Source organism: Sprattus sprattus (assembly GCF_963457725.1).
Source record: "Sprattus sprattus genome assembly, contig: scaffold_72, whole genome shotgun sequence".
In the NCBI taxonomy this organism is placed as follows: domain Eukaryota; kingdom Metazoa; phylum Chordata; class Actinopteri; order Clupeiformes; family Clupeidae; genus Sprattus; species Sprattus sprattus.
Window position 1 is genome coordinate 50001 of NW_027666785.1, and position 18177 is coordinate 68177.

Genomic DNA, 18177 nt, shown 5'->3' on the forward strand with positions numbered 1-18177 from the left:
ACTGTGTCCGGTTACCGAGCTGTTGTGGCACAATTTTAAAGATTTATTTTTGGGCTTTTATGCCTTTAATCGGACAGGATAGTAGAGAGAGACAGGAAATGAGCTGGAGAAAGATTCGGGAGAGGGATCGGGAAATGACCGCGAGTCGGACTCGAACCTGGTCCCCATGAGTATTCCAATCCACTTATGGTATAGGGCTGCTGCCGCTTGCGCCACAGCTCCCCCCCTGGTGTGGCACAATTTGATCCATTTATCACTTTCACCATCAACGGCTGGCCTCCTGACCAGGCAGTGAATATGGGAGCAGCATACTGGCACACAATGGCTTCTTTTGCATCCTCCCAATGGGTACCCAGTAAAGCGCTGTGTAAGAGTAACCATTCCTGCCCCACTGATACATGTACATCCCCAGTCAATCCACATCTTGTATATATCTATGGATACTTTCCTCATTCTCACAATCCTCAGTCAATCATTAGTAAGTCAGTGCGACGGAACAATCCTCCGATGGCATCTCTATGTTGAATACACCTTTTCTCCTCCATTATCCAGATTGCATATTCATCACTAAGCACAGTGTGACACTAAGGCACTCTGAGGCCATGGTTATCACATATCCATCACTAGTCTATGTGTCCCCACAGCACTGCCTGAGCCTGAGCCTGAGCCTGGCCCTGTGCTGTGGTGTGTGGATCCATCACCATCACTGCCTGTGAGCTGGGGCACTCCAGTCTTTAGGATCAGAATGCAGGGCATAAATCACACACACAGACAAACACTCACACACACTCAGACAATCCTCAGGCTCCTCTTCTCTGTGTGTGTGTGTGTGTGTGTGTGTGTGTGTGTGTGTGTGTGTGTGTGTGTCGTGACTGCATTGTCAACACTCCCCCGTCACATCTACTAGAGAGGAGGAGGAACAGAAGGAAGGGATCAGAGAGACGGGGATTGAAGAGGTGTGTGTGTGGTAGGAGGGGATTGCCTCCCAAAAAGAAAGACCCCAAGAAGAAGAAGGGTAGAATGTCTATATGGTAGCCGGCGGACTAGCAGGATCAGCCTCAAGAAGGGAGAGAGACAGAAGAGCATGGAGGAGGACGGGCAGAGATGGAGTGAGATGGACGGGCAGAGAAAGGAGAGGGGGCGCGATAGAGACGGATCGATGCGGAGAGACGAAAAGACTTGATGAGATGGACTGCCACGGCTCCCGCTGCAGACAGATTGGACAGGAGTGGGCTCAGGCTCCCCCAGCAATCAGTGAGCAAGCCTGCTTCTTGGGTTGAAGGACTCTCGGGAGTGCCTTACCTGCTGATCTGGTGTCAGTTGCATGTATGTTTAAAGAAATGTGCATCAGTACAGAAAGTCCCAATATTGAATGTAAGCAAGATGTGGTCCCATTGACTTCTCCACTGGCACTGACGTTTAAAAGATCCACTGCAGTCAATGATGGCTCAAGGCCCCTTTGGAGAATTCCATCACTGCGTTTTTGTGTGGAAATACTGCCGTAATAAGAGAAATGCGCAACCCACAATTGCCGGAAATCCTCGAATTGCGAATAACGGTAACGAATTTGTGGTTAATTTGCTTAAACGCACGATCGTAAAATCCTGGACGGACTGAAAACAGCACAGCACAGCAGGAGTTGAGACTGAAGTCAGCCCCAACTCCCGAGAGCTGACTTGAGCCAATCACCATTGAGTAGAATAAAAACACACTCTCCGACTTAATGTAACCACTGGCAACAATATTAATCTCATCATGCAGCCACTCACAACCCCCCCCCCCCCAAACACCAACCCCCCCCCCCCCCCCCCCCCCCCCCCCCCAAACCCATGAATGTTAATGCTAATCTAATGAGCCACTGGTAAAAGCATTTTCCAGGGCCTCTGAAAAAGTATTCCAAACACACTCCTCATCAAGGGTGTGTTCTACTCTATCATTGAGATAGAGCTCGTTCCTAATGGAAAGCTCCCATAATGGTTATGGGCTGGATCTGTGTGACGGCATTCGCTACATGACAGTCTAGCTGTCAATCAGCCAGCCGGTGCGGTTTCAGGCAGATAGTATCAAGCGAGAAGCCATCTCTGTTTGTCAGTCTGAGGATTGCTGTCAGTGGTAATGTCTGTCTGTCCACCTGTGTGTGTGTGTGTGTGTGTGTGTGTGTGTGTGTGTGTGTGTGTGAGAGAGTGTGTGTGTGAGCAGAGCTGTTCATGGTCGACTGCTGCAATGTCTGCTCATTGTGCTCCCATGCGTGAATGACAGCTGATCTAGGAGGAACGATGAGCAGGAAGTCAGTCTGGCATCTCAATCACTCCTCCAACTACACTCTCATGGATCATTTGCATCTCAAAAGAGGTTAATTTGAAGGTGTGTGTGTGTGTGTGTGTGTGTGTGTGTTTGTATGGGTGTCTGTGTGTGTGTGTCTCTGATTTGGATGTGTATGCATGTGTTTGTTTGTATGCGTGTCTGTGTCTTTCATTTTGCCTGTGTGCACGGGTCTTTGAATCTGCCTATGATTTGTTCTTCCCTGCTGTGTGTGTGAGCGGTCTCTGTCTCTTTCCCTTTGTGCAATTGCTGAGCGCAAAAGAGTAAGACTGTTTGGTGTGTGTGTGTGTCTGTGTGTCTGTGTGTCTCTGTGTGTGTGTGTCTGGGAGAGATTACTGAAGGATGGGGCCGTCTTCTCGAGCGAGCTGTCTGCAAAGCTCCCTCCCAGTCCGTCGCGCTCTGACACTTTGTGACGGGCCAAACAGAGTGCCTCGCCTCAGAGATCCTTCACAGGGGAGCAGGGTGAGGGGTGCGGGGCGGGCGGGGGCGGGGGTGAGGACGAGGCCGTGTGGGAGGGTATTTCTTGGGTCTATTTAAAGAACCAAACGCGCCGCCGCCTGCGCTGTGCTCTAACTCAGCCTCTGCGCTGTGCTCTAACTCAGCCGCTGCGCCCCAAAAGTTGTGCCTGAATGAGATCGCCCGGCTCATCTGTTTCAATTTGCACTAACTGCAGCGGGCGTTAGAGTGCAGTCACGCAGACGCTGAATAAAGCAATTCATTCAGTTCGGCCGGCGAGTGGGGAGTGAGGAGGCGGGGTAAATTGCATATGAAATTTCCCATCATGCTCTTGTGACCCCCCCCCCCCCCATCTGTTTTGTCCCGTCTGACGAGGCCTGGCCTGATGAAGGGGCCGGGTGCAGTGCCCACACATGTGAACCAGGCATTCCCCAGGCCCACGCCACTCATACTCTTGCATGAGGAGTGGTGGTACATGTGGTAGTTGGGAATGCCAGGTCACACACACACACACACACACACACACACACACACACACACACACACACACACAGTAGAGAAACTTGTGGACAGAGAGATTGTTTATGCCTCTCGGCTTGAGCACATACATATATGCAGAAAAGCACAAAGTCTTTCTGTGTCTCTTGGCTCACTACACACACACACACACACACACACACACACACACACACACACACACACACGCTCAGAGAGACACACACAGAGACACACGCACACAGACAGATTTGCATGCATATATATAAACACGCACAATGATCCATAAAGACAAAGACGTGCTGTGTGTGTGTGTTTTTCCCGTAACTCACGATCAAACTCTGATGAACATGTGGACAGTGAAACCATGTCATCTCACAATACACACAAAACATGTGCTGACACACACACACACACACACACACACACACACACACACACACACACAAAAGACTCATATGTCATAGTACACATGAACTAGCAACCCTGTCTTCCAATGCATACTGATTTCAAACACATTCACCCTCATGTAATTTGCATTCAGTCGTATGCATTTTGCGCACGTAGACACACACACACACACACACACACACACACACACACACACACACACACATAAATAAATCAACAGAGAAAGGCTCATGATGTCAGCTCATATGATCCTGTGTGGGATCCAGGCATATGTTTTTTTTTTTTATCTTCTCTTTTTTAGAATTATCTTGTTTTGTCCTCTCAGCATGCATCAGCACTCCCTCTCTCTAACACACACACACACACACACACACACACACACACACACACACACACACACACACACACACACACACACACACACACACACACACACACACACAAAGACACACACACACACACAGTGAGTGAGTGAGTGAGTGAGTGAGTGAGTCTCCACATGGAACACCAGGGTGTGTGGGGTTGTTGGGAGATGGCGGGGGGAGATGAAATAATAATGGGACGCAGGTTCCACGTGATGCCTCCTCCTCCTCATCTCTTATTTACAGTCCCTCTCTCTGGAAACCCCTACCTGCCCTCCTCTCCTCTCCTGTGACATTTTACTCCGTCTCTTTCTCTTTCACCTTCTCTTTCCGTCTCTCTCTCAGTCTCTCTCTCCCTCCCTCCCCACCCCCATCTGTCTCTCACTCACTCACACACACACACACACACACACACACACACACACACACACACACACAGACACACACACACACACACGCGCACACACATATATACTGACACACTTCCAGTTTCCATTAACACAGGGCATCCATTGCTAAGATTACCTCAGATGTTGATGGCCCCTGAGATTAATAGATAATTCAGCCAGAATGGATCTTAAATAATCTGTGACACTTCCACTGTGTTGGTGTTCATTTGTGTGTGTGCGTGTGTGCGTGTGTGTGTATGTGTGTGGTATGCTGTGTGGTTCCCACTCACATTACTCTCTTTTTCACACTCACACACAGTCACACTCATGCATTAACACACAAATTCTGCCAGACCCCCCTCCCTCCCCCCCCCCCTCTCTCTCTCGCTCTATCTATCTCTCTCTCTCTCTATCTCTATCTCGTTCCCTCTATCTATCTATCTCGTTCCCTCTGTTTCTCTAGCCTGTCCGTCTGCTGGGAAGCGTAATAAATTACAGGCACAGATAAGCATGGTAATAAATCATAATTTATGATATGCATAATCAGTGATAACACAGCCGCCGGTTCGGCTAGCATCAGCCACAAACTCCCTCTGTGTGTGTGTGTGTGTGGGTGTGTGTGTGTGGGTGTGTGTATGTGTGTGTGTGTGGGTGGGTGTGTGGGTGTGTGGGTGTGTGTGTGTGAGTTTGGGGGTGGGTGGTGGCTGCATGATGAGATTAATTTTGTTGCCAGTGCATACATTAAGTCAGGGAGTGTGTTCTTTTTCCACTCTATGCTGATTGGTTCATGCCACACTGGGGAGTGTGGGTTGATTTTAGTTTCTGCTGTGCTGTGCTGTGCTGCGCTGTGCTGTGCCGCGCTGTGCTGTGCCGTGCTGTGCTGTGCCACGCTGTATTCAGGCCCTCCAGGAATTCACGATTTAGCAAATTCATGGATTTCCTGCAATGGCAATGGATGGTTGCCATTTTCTTTTATTACTTCTCGCAGTATTTTCCACACAAAAAAAACGCTGTCATGGAATTTCTGCATTTCTTGGTTTTTGGATTTCGCTGGTTTTATTATCAAAATGTAATTGTCAAAACCACCATAAATTTAACAGCGTTTTTTAATTTAAAACTCATGCATCAAATCCAGTCACTTTTATCCACAATAATCACACCAAAACCATTTCAAGATTCTAGCAGGGCTCTGTATTGTGTACCATCCGTTTCTCTCCCTATCTGTCTCTCTTTTTTTATATATAATTATTTTTATCATTGCATTCAAGAGGCAATACAGGTATCAGCATACTTTGTAATGTTATACAGTTTATACACCTCCTCATGATTTCAACAACACTCATATTCACACATTCATACGTGCAACACAGACACTCAACCGCCCCCAGACACCCTCCCACCACTCACACACACAGACAAACCCTCCCCCCCTCCCCAACACACACACACACACACACACACACACACACACACACACACACACACACACACACACACACACACCTCTCTGTCTCTCTTGACACTCTCCATCTTCTCTTAATCTTGTCCTGAGCCTTGGTGCGGTCAGAGGAGAAACACCTGTTCTGTGTATGAAGACCATGTGCTGTTGTTATGTAGATAATGATCTTTTATTCAAACCACCATGATTATTCTTGATCCTGGTCCTGACTTGCGTTCCTCTCAACACGAACACTTGTTTACTGCAGTATATTGGATGGAGCCATATGTTGAGTCTGTCTATGCGGCGTAACCAATCTAACACATACGGTAATCTGGCTGGGAGCAGCTAACGTTAGCTCCTTAGGCTGCAGCATACATATATAGCCTTGGCTGTGTGCTACTGCTAGCTAGGGACACACACCTCGAAATAATACCAGAATCTTGCCAGCCACGTTAGATTACAATGTACTGAGCGGCTAAGTGAAGCACATGGGAATGGGTGTGTGACACACACACACACACACACACACATAAATAAATCAACAGAGAAAGGCTCATGATGTCAGCTCATATGATCCTGTGTGGGATCCAGGCATATGATTTTTTTTTATCTTATCTTTTTTAGAATTATCTTGTTTTGTCCTCTCAGCATGCATCAGCACTCCCTCTCTCTAACACACACACACACACACACACACACACACACACAAAGACACACACACACTTCTCTGTGAAGCACATGGGAATGGGTGTGTGAGACACAGTTTATATTTATAATGTTTAAAATGTTTGTTCATACAGCAGTTCTTTTTTGTCTAACTGTGTCTATGGGGAAAGTCATTAACACAGTGACATTTGTCTTCCATTTTTCACTCAAATCGTTGGGGTTCTCTAGTCCCTAATTCACGATGGAAAATGAATGTCTAATTCAAACAAATGTTAAGGACCGTATCTGATTGCATCGTATCACACCAAATTGTTCTGTATTAAATGCACCAACCCTGAATCTCATTGTAGCCAGTGTATCTAGATACCTATCGGGTCGAACTTCTAAGGGAGAGATGCACTCCACTGATAGCATCCTTAGCTTAGTTAGCCTCTGCAGTGGTTCCTCCTGCTCCCAGTGCAGCCCTCTCTCTCCCCTGCATTAGTGATGCAGTCAGATATGCCAACACACACAGTTACACACTTGTGTAAACACATGTGACCTCAACTGCACACAGAACTGCATACGATCCCATACACATCCACCTGAACACACACACACACACACACACACACAAACAGACACAAACTGAAATTGAATCCATTCAATCGAATGCAAGATCGACAAATATCTTTGCACCATCCCTTTTTTTGTACACCTCATTTGCATTCACACACACACACACACACACACACACACGCACACACACTCTTTTCTCTCTCACTCGTTCTCACACACACTCTCCTCCCCCCAGCTGCAGCCTGAGAGAATGTGCTGATGACAGGCTGCCATTATCTGCCTGCCTCCCCCCTCTGAGACGGCCACTGGGACTGGAGCAAATTAGGGAAATTGGTTATTTCTGGACGGAATGATTTTTTCATCCGTGTGTGTGTGTGTGTGTGTGTGTGTGTGAGATGCAGTGGAAACGGTGAAGAGCTATATGCTCCTGTGATGTCTGTGTGAGTATGGTCATCAGAGATATGGAATGAAAAAGGGGTACAGACACTTTGTGTTTGTGTGTTTTTTGAGTGTGTGTGTGTGTGTGTGTGGGGAGGTGGGTTGAGAGCGTTCAATGATAAGATCGAGCCCGTTTATTTCTTTCTGTTCTTATTTATTGAAGACGTGCCACCTCAACCTCGATCTCCTCCTTCCCTGGTGACGTCTGCAGATCGAGTTGCCTGATCCAGTTTCCCTAGCTGGGCGAACCCCATACCATTTACAACGGCAGATGACTTTGATTGCAGAGTCCCAAGACACAATGCACACAGCACTGCTAATTTCTCAGCTTCCCCGAGAGAGAGAGAGAGAGAGAGAGAGAGAGAGAGAGGAAGAGAGAGAGAGAGAGAGAGAGAGAGAGAGAGAGAGAGAGAGTGAGAGAGAGAGAGAGATGAGAGAGAGAGAGAGAGAGAGAGAGAGAGAGAGAGAGATAGAGAGAGAGAGAGAGAGAGAGAGAGAGAGAGAGAGAGAGAGAGAGAGAGAGAGAGAGAGAGAGAGAGAGAGAGAGAGAGAGATGTGGGAAAGACGGGAAGGAAGGTAAAGGTAGGAATTAAGATGGAGGAAGAGAATAGACCAAGAGGGAGAAAGAGACAGAAGATGAGTGGGATCAGAGGGAGACGTGGAGAAAGAGAGAGGGACACCGATAGATGGAGGAGTGTGACATAGATGAATATGGTGAGAGGGATAGAGAGTATGGAGAGTGTGTAAAGAAGGGGGGAGGGAGGAGAGGGAAAGCGAGGATGGAGAGATGGATGGAGGGTGTAAGAGGGTTGATGGATGACTGTGAATATGGAGTATCAGTAGCTTTGGTGATTGATGAAGAATATCCCCTGCAAAAGGTGTGTGTGTTGGAATATCTGTTTGCACTGCATGCATGTGTGTGTGTGGGAGTGTGTGTTTGGTGTGTATACGTGTGTGTGTGTGTTTCTATCTGCAATGCGCCCACGTACACTAAATGTTTATCGAATGTCCTTCCATATTTCCTTTTATCTCAGCAGTCCAGACAACAGTAAAGCCCTCTGTGATGAAGGCTTTAGAGATCTGCTGTTTTGTGTGTGTGTGTGTGTGTGTGTTTGTGTGTGTGTGTGTGTGTGTGTTTGTGCGTGCGCACATGTGTGTGTGTGTGTGTGTGTGTGTGTGTGTTTGTTTATGTCTTTATCAGCGGGAACAAAGCACCCCCCTAACCCCGAATTCATAAATAATTCAGCTGAAGAATCCCCTCTCGTATTGGGAGATTACAGATCCCTATCGCAGGTGTGAACCAGCGTTTCGCTTGACGTTCACTCTGAGTGACGCTTGGTCCTCCTGATTCCCAGCATTCATCCCTCCATGACCCCCCCACCCCATCCCTTTCTCCCTCCCTCAACAAGCCAATGAAAAGGTCATCAGTGCAGGCACTCCTCAGAATAGCCCTAATTCAGTAAATGCTCGTCCACACAAAACAAGCCTTTTGAGCTGCAGAAAACAGACATTTAAAAACGCGCAAACACACACACACACACACACACACACACACACACACACAGACCAGAAGCAAAAGAAAGATAAAGACTGCATACATCCTCTTGAATGCAGCTAATGGAGCCCTTTTACCTGGCAGGGTCTCCACAAAGAGAGAGGGAGAAAGAGATATCCCTTTCAGGATGAACATGCTGAAATCTTTCAAAACGGGGGGGGGGTTTGGCCTGTCGTCTTCTCAGAGGCCGGGGAGGGCCGGGGTGAGCGGAAGTGCGATGGTATCGGTCGGCTCCGAGATGTTCCTCCATCTCCACGAAAGGCCCCTAATCACCAAAGGCCCATTCACACTCGTCCGTCGACACGAAACAAAGTGGTTTTTAGAACATGCTTTTTTCCTTTAGGCAGATTTATCTGTGTGAGCACGAGTGTTAGAACTCTGATTTAGGCCCCAGGATTCACAGCTTCGCCTGGCTGTCCAATGGGATGATGCTATACACTCCTGTAATGAGATATCGCACCAGAATGCTAGTCAGCAGAGGACAAGTCAGGCGGGTTTCTGAAATGAAGTTGACGACTAAAAGGTATAAAAAAAATCCTGTGGAACTCTGCTTGCGTAGACCGAATTCATCTTAGACAAATTACTTGTATTTTTCATCAGATTTGTAATTTTACGAAAGAAAAGCAATTATGAATTGAATCAGGGGGTTTTCCATCAGAGTGCAAAATGCTGCTGCTGTTGATGTTCTAAAATAGTCATGAAAGGAGCCCACCTATAATAGGGTGTAAATGTAAGAGTTATACTTCAGTAGTGCCATCAAAGGGGGCTGTCTAGTAGAATGGTTCTCTGCATGTACGCTCCCATAGAACTCCAGCAGCAGGGAGTCTTTGGGGGGCAGGTGTAATGGCCTATTCATTTGTGTGTGTGCTGCTGCTGGGTTCATGTCTCTTGAACCCATCACATCAACAGTCATTCTTACATGCACTGTCATGACAAGCCAATTACCATTTGTTTGTTCAAGTGCAACAGACATCAGTGCATGTTATACAAATATTTCAGCTGTTAGGCCTACTTTGTGAAATGATTGAATATAGCAAGTTGAATTGATAAAAGCCCAGCACAGTTCAAACCACCAAAGTGTAATCATTGCCGAGGTCTTAATGCACCTATGGACCTGATGAACACGCATGAAAGCAGGTAACAGAATGTATTAGGGAAATGATGTTTGTAGAAATCAGTGGAAAGGTAAGTGAAGAGGTTAGTAAGGATGGTTGGGCTAATTTGTTCAGGGTGAAAAATCACATTCCCACTAATGCATTTTATCAATCAATAAAGCAAAACGTTTGTCTTCAAAGCACGTTCTCGCAAATTAACAGAATATTTCCAGTTTAATGGCAAAACAGTCCCAGCCACACTCCAACAGAAGAACAAGTTAAAAGTATTTATCGCACAATGACAATTCTTTAAATGGAGTGACTCCCGAGCATTTTCTCATTTTCAACAAACTGTGAAGACATCCATGAAACACCGGTAATAGCTCATATCCGGAGCGGAGTGAATAATCCCAAATGGTGAATAAACCAAGCAAAAATTTAAATAAAATCAGCTCGGCAGAACTCCTTCCTAAGAACAATTTCCACGCAACGCCTACCTTTTTGATCACACATACCCACACAAGGCACCAGCCCCGCCCTCGAGGGCACTTGGGTCTGTGCGCATGTTATGAAATATCAAATTAATGTGCCCTAGTAATCAAAATAACGTAATGCTATGTCCTTCTGTGGTGGCACGTAAGAACCCGCGGTGCCCATCTATCAAAAGAAGGCCCTTGGTGTCTTAACACTCCTATGGTATGATGAGGTTTTTGAAATCCATTGCCGTATCGGTGATCCATCTCTACCATCTCCACAAATAGCCGTAGGACGTACAGTGTGTTACCCAGGCTGCACAGCACTGTACTGCACCCCAGGAACAGTGGAGTCAGTAGTGAGGTGAGTGGGATGAGTGGGTGCTAGTTTAGATGCTGGGGTGATGCATGTCAGTTCTGGAGGGGGCCTGTAGGGGGCGTCTCTGTGAGGTCTTCACTGGAGCTCTAGTGGAGCAGAGAGGGACCCATTACAGCACAGGGCCTGCTGTCTAAGGCAGAGTCGATGCCTCTTTAGCGTGAGTGTGCAGTGAAAAAGATGTGGAGGTGTCTGTGTTCAGCTACAGGTGATGGAGAGAGGGGGGATTTAGTTAGTGGGCATAGAAAGTCTTTGATGGAGTTAAAAAGTGATCGTCCCTCTCTCCATCTCCCTCTATCTCTCTCTCTCCATCTCTCTCTCTCTCTCTTCACCTCCTTTATCTTTCACGTTCCGGTTGTGTTCGGCAGACGTGTACAGATCACTGGTGTCTGTGAGGGATAGATTCCTTGTGCTTGACTTCCATCTCTCCCACCTCTCTTGTCTTTCCTCTTTTTTTTGGGAACATCAGCCCACGAAAGAGGTCTGACGCATCTAGACTAAACCAGCTTTATTATTCTCTTTCATTTTGCTAATAAGGCATCTGACACATGCACACACACACACACACACACACACACACACACACACACACGCACGCACACACACACACACACACACACACACACACACTTTCTCACACAGACACATAATCTCTCTCACTCTCTCTCTCTCTCTCTTTCTCTGTTGCACACACACACACACACACACACACACACACACACACCCCAGAATCCTCACTCACGACGTGACAGCTGAGTCAGATTGCTCTGTTTGTTTTCTCTCTTCTGATCTTGCTACCCCCCCCCCCCCCCCCTCTCTGAAAGACACAAAGCAAGGTTAGACCAGAAAAGTGTCTGTGCTGAACAGCTCTCTGTGTGTCTGTGTCTGTGTCTGTGTCTGTGTCTGTGTGTGTCTGTTTGCACGCTTTTGTGCATGCTTGTGTGTGACTAAGTGACTGAATATGTGTGTTTGTGTAAAAGTGACCAAGGATCTCATGAACATTTGTGTGTGTGTATACTGTATATATGAGTGCAACCAAGACACTAAGGGTCTCGCCTCCATCTCTCTATCCGTCTCGCTCGCTCTCTCTCTCTCTCTCTCTCTCTCTCTCTCTCTCTTGCTCCCTCTCTCTGTCTCTCGCTCTCTCTCTCTCTTGCTCCCTCTCTCTCTCTCTCTCTCTCTCTCTCTCTCTATCTGTCTCTCTATCTCTATCTGTCTTTCTCTCTTTCTGCCTCTGTCTCTCTCTCTCTCTCTCTCTGTCTCTCTCTCTCTCTCTCTCTCTCTCTCTCTCTCTCTGTCTCTCTCTCTGTGTCTTTGATGGTGTGCATTGTGGGCTCCTGATCGATGGAGGCTTCAGTGAGGATTTGGCCTCTGTCTCTCAGCCTCAGTCAGCTCTGATGGGCCGTGGCAAATCACACACACCGCCTCCAAAGTGCCTTTGAAGCAGCCGCACACTGAAGCCCGCCACTCAATAAACAGCTAGAGTCGGACTCAAAGGGAGGCTGACACGCTCTATGTGTGTGTTGGGATTTAGGTGTGTGTGTGTGTGTGTGTGTGTGTGTGTGTGTGTGTCGTGTGTCGTGTGTCGTGTGTCGTGTGTCGTGTGTCGTGTGTGTGTCGTGTGTGTGTGTGTGTGTGTGTGTGTGTGTGTGTGTGTGAGAGTTGGGATTTAGGTGTGTGTGAGTGTGAGTGAGAGCGTGTGTGTGTGTGTGTGTGTGTGTGTGTGAGTGAGAGCGTGTGTGTGTGTGTGTGAGTGAGAGCGTGTGTGTGTGTGTGTGAGTGAGAGCGTGTGTGTGTGTGTGTGGAGTGAGAGCGTGTGTGTGTGTGTGTGTGAGTGTGTAAAGAGGGCTCTGTGGGCTTGTGAATGATTGGCTGCGTTGTCAGATGGCAGACATGTGCCCACCCCCTCCTGTTGTCTCTGGGTGATCTAGCCTGTATCTGTGCTGCAGACAGACCCCAACACACACACACACACACACACACACACACACACACACACACACACACACACACACACACACACACACACACACACACACACACACACACTGCAGACCCCATGCAGACCCCAACACGTGTCATCCCACCTCCATCCTAATCAACACACACACTTCAACCTGCCCGTCTGAACCCCCCCCCCCCACCCCCTCATGTCTGTCGTCCGTCTTAACAACCGTTTAACCATCCTGTTGTTTTCTCTCCTCTCTGTTTTTCTGTCCTGCCCTACACAGAAGCGCGAGGAGGTCCAGACGGAGGCCAAGGCCAGTCCTAAGAAGAGCGCCGAGGCAGCCATCGACCTGCTGGGCCTGGGTGAGTCTCCTCAATAATTCAGTAGCAGCCACCACACCACCACCCCCCTCCATCTCTCTCTTTCCCCCCCCCTCCATCTCTCTCTTCCCCCCCCCCTCCATCTCTCTCTTTCCCCCCCCTCCATCTCTCTCTTTCCCCCCCCTCCATCTCTCTCTTTCCCCCCCCTCCATCTCTCTCTTTCCCGCCCTGTGACTGTCTCCCTCCCAGCCTGTCCGGCTTCTCCCCTTGCCCCCTTCCTGAACCTGGCCTTGACCTTGGGAGACAGAGACGGAGAGGGAGGAAAGTTGATCAGTCTGAAAACTGGTCTGACCAGGAGAGGAAAGAAGAAGAGGAAGGGATGGGAGAGGAGGAGAGGAGAGAGGAAGAAGAGTAGAGAGAGGGAGAGGAGGAACAGGAGAGGAGTAAATAAGTGATTGGAGATGGAACAACATTGAGAGCCGTGCCTATCGAGCCGTCCGTGACGTGGTGTGGCGTGACATGACGTTGTGCCGTTTCGCCATGGCCACAGGGTCCACGGTCACCTCGTTCTCACCTCTCTGCACAATTTTGAAAATGTGGAAACAGAAACAGAAAAAAAAAAAAAAAACAATCACTGGACTTACGTCATGGATTGTCCAGCTCTGTTTTTTTCCAAATCAATTCCCAAACTGGATGGGAACTCGATGAGTCCTGTCACGTACGGGAGTTCACACACGCACACACTCATGTCTACACACACACACACATGTCTACACACACACACACACACACACACACACGCACATACCGTTCTGAAACGATAGAAGATTAGGTATGGATTAGAACAACTAGTGTGGGTCTTTTACTTTGTGAGTCTACAGTATGATTGAGACTGGCTATGGAGGGAAACTGTTCCTCTGTGTGTCTTTAAAACCCATCAGGATTTCTCGAATCTTGTGATCAAAATAACACATTTTCCGGTGTTGATTTCTAACAGTTTGTGAAAGCGTTTGCAATATTTCTTCCTCATTAAACGCCACTTAAACTTCACACATCCTTTTAAAACGAATTAATCAGAGGTACAAATTCCATCAGAGAGATTAGTCAACCTATTTTTTATTTATTTGTGTGTGTGTGTGTGTGTACGTCCTTATGCAGGCATTTCATGCACTTATTTAAGATATGTTATCTGATTTCACAAGTTCTGATACGGTCGTTTTATCCACAATAGAATGTCTTTGAAAACAAGGTTGAAGGAAAAATAAATGTCATGCAACGGTTGGTCAACTAGATCATGCACGGCCTTCAAACTCTTCCAAAATGACTAGTGCTTGGTAATGTTCAGAATAGTCATTATGAGGAACCATGCACTACCTCACAGGACTGAACAGACAAGATGATCATTCCAAACGTGTTGACCATTCCTATTTTACTCACAAATAACCTTCAATATCAACAAAGTTTAAGATGGGACTTTTATTTTGAAATACCATCTCCATGCAAGATGGAATGCAGAATAAACGTTGAATGCAACAATATGCCTTAAACCTTTTTTGTCGTGTTCCACACTGTTTCGAATTTTACAACTGGATACAAGGCAGACATAAAAAGCAATTAGCTCATGTACCTTTCAGTGATATGACCGTTACAGATCCAGCTAGTTTAATTTCATTGTCAAGCAAATTACCTATATCAAGCTAACTTCACTGCAGCTATCAATCCATCTAGTCACATACCTGACTTCAAACGATTGGGGCTTAAGGTAATGGTATTGAGTATAACAGAGAGTGCATAACTATATGCCACCATCAGGAGACCAGAAGAAGTATAATTAAGTTGCCATTCAACATCAAGGCAATTTTATGGTCAATTTATGCAGTTATTAAGCAAAATATGCAGCATTATGAAAAAAAGCGGTGAATTGCTAATTTTGCGTTTAGTTCTGTTATCTCGGAATCGCGAAAAACGTGTGTGTGTGTGTGTGTGTGTGTGTGTGTGTGTGTGTGTGTGTGTGTGTGTTGTTGTGTTCTCCTCACCTTTTTTTCCCTTTTTTTAATAACTCTCCACCTTCCTTGACTTTCACTTTCTGTCTGTCACCTGTCTCTATCTTGTTGTTTAGCTTCTCTTCCCTTCACCATGTGTGTCCTCTACTCTCTTCTCTTCTCTTCTCTTCTCTCCTCTCCTCTCCCTTTATCCTCCCCTCCCTCCGTCCATGTCTCTTTCTGTCTCTTATTTGGAGCCCAGCCCCTACTACCCCCACACCATAGGAAAGGAACACCACAAAGAACATAACCCCATATCACTATGTGAAGGTTCAGTAAAGGGATTTTAAACATCAAACGTCCTCTCTTTCTCTCTCCCTCTCTCTGTTGCCTTCTCTTATTGCACCTCTCTCTCTCTCTCTCTCTCTCTCCCTTACTCCCTCCCTCTCTCTCCCCCTCCCTCTCTTGTCCTCTCTGTTGCCTTCCCTTATTATACCTCTCTCTCTCTCTCCCTCTCTCTCCACCGCTCCCCTCTCACTGTCTCACCTTGGCCTGAGGCGGTGGCAGTGGCGGGTGCTGTGGCGGTTGCTGTGGCGGGTGCTGTGGCGGGTTGCTGGGCAGTCTGGGGCAGTCTGGGGCAGGTCTGGCTCTTTAATCATGGCCTCATTGATCGCCACATCCACATCAGGCCTGGGGATGACCGTCAGGACAAATGGCCCTTTCTTTTTCTGGAAATGAGAGTTCACCCACTCCCAGCCCCTCAGCTATACTTGGATGATGTGTGTGTGTGTGTGTGTGTGTGTGTGTGTGTGTTTGTGTCTATCTCTCTGTCTGTGTGTGTGTGTGTGTGTGTCTGTGAGTGTGTGTGTCTGTGTCTGTGACTGTGTGTGTGTGTGTGTGTGTGTGTGTGTGCGCTTGTGTGTGCGAGTGTGTGTCTGTGAGTGTGTGTGTGTGTCTGTGTGTGTGTGTGTCTATGATTACGTTTGGGTCTACAATTGTCTTTGTGTTTGTACATTTGTGTGTCTGATTCTTTGTGCAACTGTGTCTGTAGAGTTGGGCTTAGTGTGTGTGTGTGTGTGTGTGTGTGTGTGTGTCTGTGTGTGTGTGTGTGTGTGGTTGGGTGTGTGTGTGTTGTCTGTGTCTGGATGATAATGGGTGAGGTGAGTTCATGGCAGGCGGGTGTTAAGACGGAGTGGGCAGGGAAATGGAAGGAGGGAGTGTGGAGAGACTAATGATTGGTATTTAGTTAGATGGTGGGTGCTGCTGGAACAGGGTCGAATGGTAGAGTGTGTGTGTGTGTGTGGGGATAGAGGGGTTCAGGTAACAGGGACGGGGATTGAATCATGTATCTTCCTGACATCTGCCCCAAACCCAGATGAAACTTGCTCTCTGACAGTCACAGCAGCCATCCCATCATAAACAGATGAAACACACAGAAAAGGCCATCTTTTACAACCGTTACCATAGGAACAGGATCTGAGTAACTCCAGTCTCCGCTGCCATGTCCTCGTGGGTTCCTCCCAAACACCCCCTCACCCATCTTCTCTCATAACCACTCCCTCACTCGGGATGTATGTGTCAGAGTTTAGCTGACAGTTAAGGGATGGAATTTCTGAACAAATGGATGTTTTTGTCGACAGCCTGCCTGAAGCTGACTCTAATGTTGATGTCCATAGAAACACTGTCTGTCTTGCTATGTCTCTTCTCTCCCTCTCTCTTCCTCTTTCTCTCTCTCTTCTCTGTCTCTCTCTTTCTCTCTCTTTTCTCTCTCTCTCTTCCTATCTATTCCTCTCTCTCTTCCTCTCTCTCTCTCTCTCTCTCTCTTCCTCTCTCTCTATCTCTCTCTCTCTCTCACTCAGAGCCGGCAGAGGCATTTGTTGACTTTTATTAGATTTCCCCTCCATTTGTATTCAGTCAATAAGGTGGAGAGGTGCAGGCAGCAGCAGGGCTGTGTGTGTGTGTGTGTGTGTGTGTGTGTGTGTGTGTGTGATTGTGTGTGTGTCTGTCTGTATACGTGTGTGATTGTGTTTGTGTCTGTATATGTGTGTCTGTATATGTGTGTGTGTGTGTGTGTGTGGTGTGTGTGTGTATATATGTGTGGGTGTGGGTGTGTGATTTGCAGTCCTGTTTCACAGTTACCTGTTCGCAGTCTTCCATCCCAGAGGGGCATGTGTGCACACACAAGGCCATTACTTTAACTGCACGCTCTTAATCAACCATTTACAGTCCAGTTTTTGCAGGGTTTTCACATATTTGCAGGCTATTTTTTTGGATGTCCTATTAATCTGGAGTCGTTATAAAAGCAACATGTCATTTCAAGTTCATTGACTTTATAATGTTAGGGGAAATTCAACAGCCTGAAAACTAGCTGTTAAGTCCAGCTCCTTTATCCTCACAGTATGAGATCAATGAGAACTGGAAAAAAAACTAAAATCTTTGCTAGCATTCATTTATAGGCCTGTCAGTCACTATGACGGACATATCACAATTGTGTAACAGCTCATTGACAGAGGAGGGGGTGGGTCTTTTGATGGACGGACAGAAGTCCCCATTTGTTTTTCAGCTTGGGCACCTCCCAACCCAATGAGAGTGTTTCTCATGAATGTCACTGTCACACTCCCCTAGCCACTGTTACCTCACTCATCTAGGGGGCGCCTACTAGGGACGGAGTGTGAGTATATGTGTGCATGCATATGTGTGCACGTGTGTGTGTGTGTGTGTGTGTGTGTGTGTGTGTGTGTGTGTGTGTGCGTGTGTATGGTGTGCGTGTGTGTGTGTGTGTGTGTGTGTGTGTGTGTGTGTGTGTGTGTCTCTGTGTGTGTGTCTCTGTGTGTGTCTCGATGGCCCCCGTTGAACTGTGACATTCAGCATGAGTGCTGGAACCTCACTGG

At 47.2% G+C, this 18177-nt stretch overlaps 1 protein-coding gene across 1 annotated transcript in view; it reads left to right on the forward strand.

Annotated features, from left to right (window-relative positions):
- Positions 1-18177, forward strand: part of smap1 (small ArfGAP 1) — a 91518-nt gene that overhangs the window by 45396 nt on the left and 27945 nt on the right. Inside the window, exon 5 of the mRNA XM_080861010.1 lies at positions 13268-13346. Within this exon, the coding sequence (XP_080717136.1) occupies positions 13268-13346 (79 nt within the window). The remainder of the gene's footprint in view (positions 1-13267; positions 13347-18177) is intronic.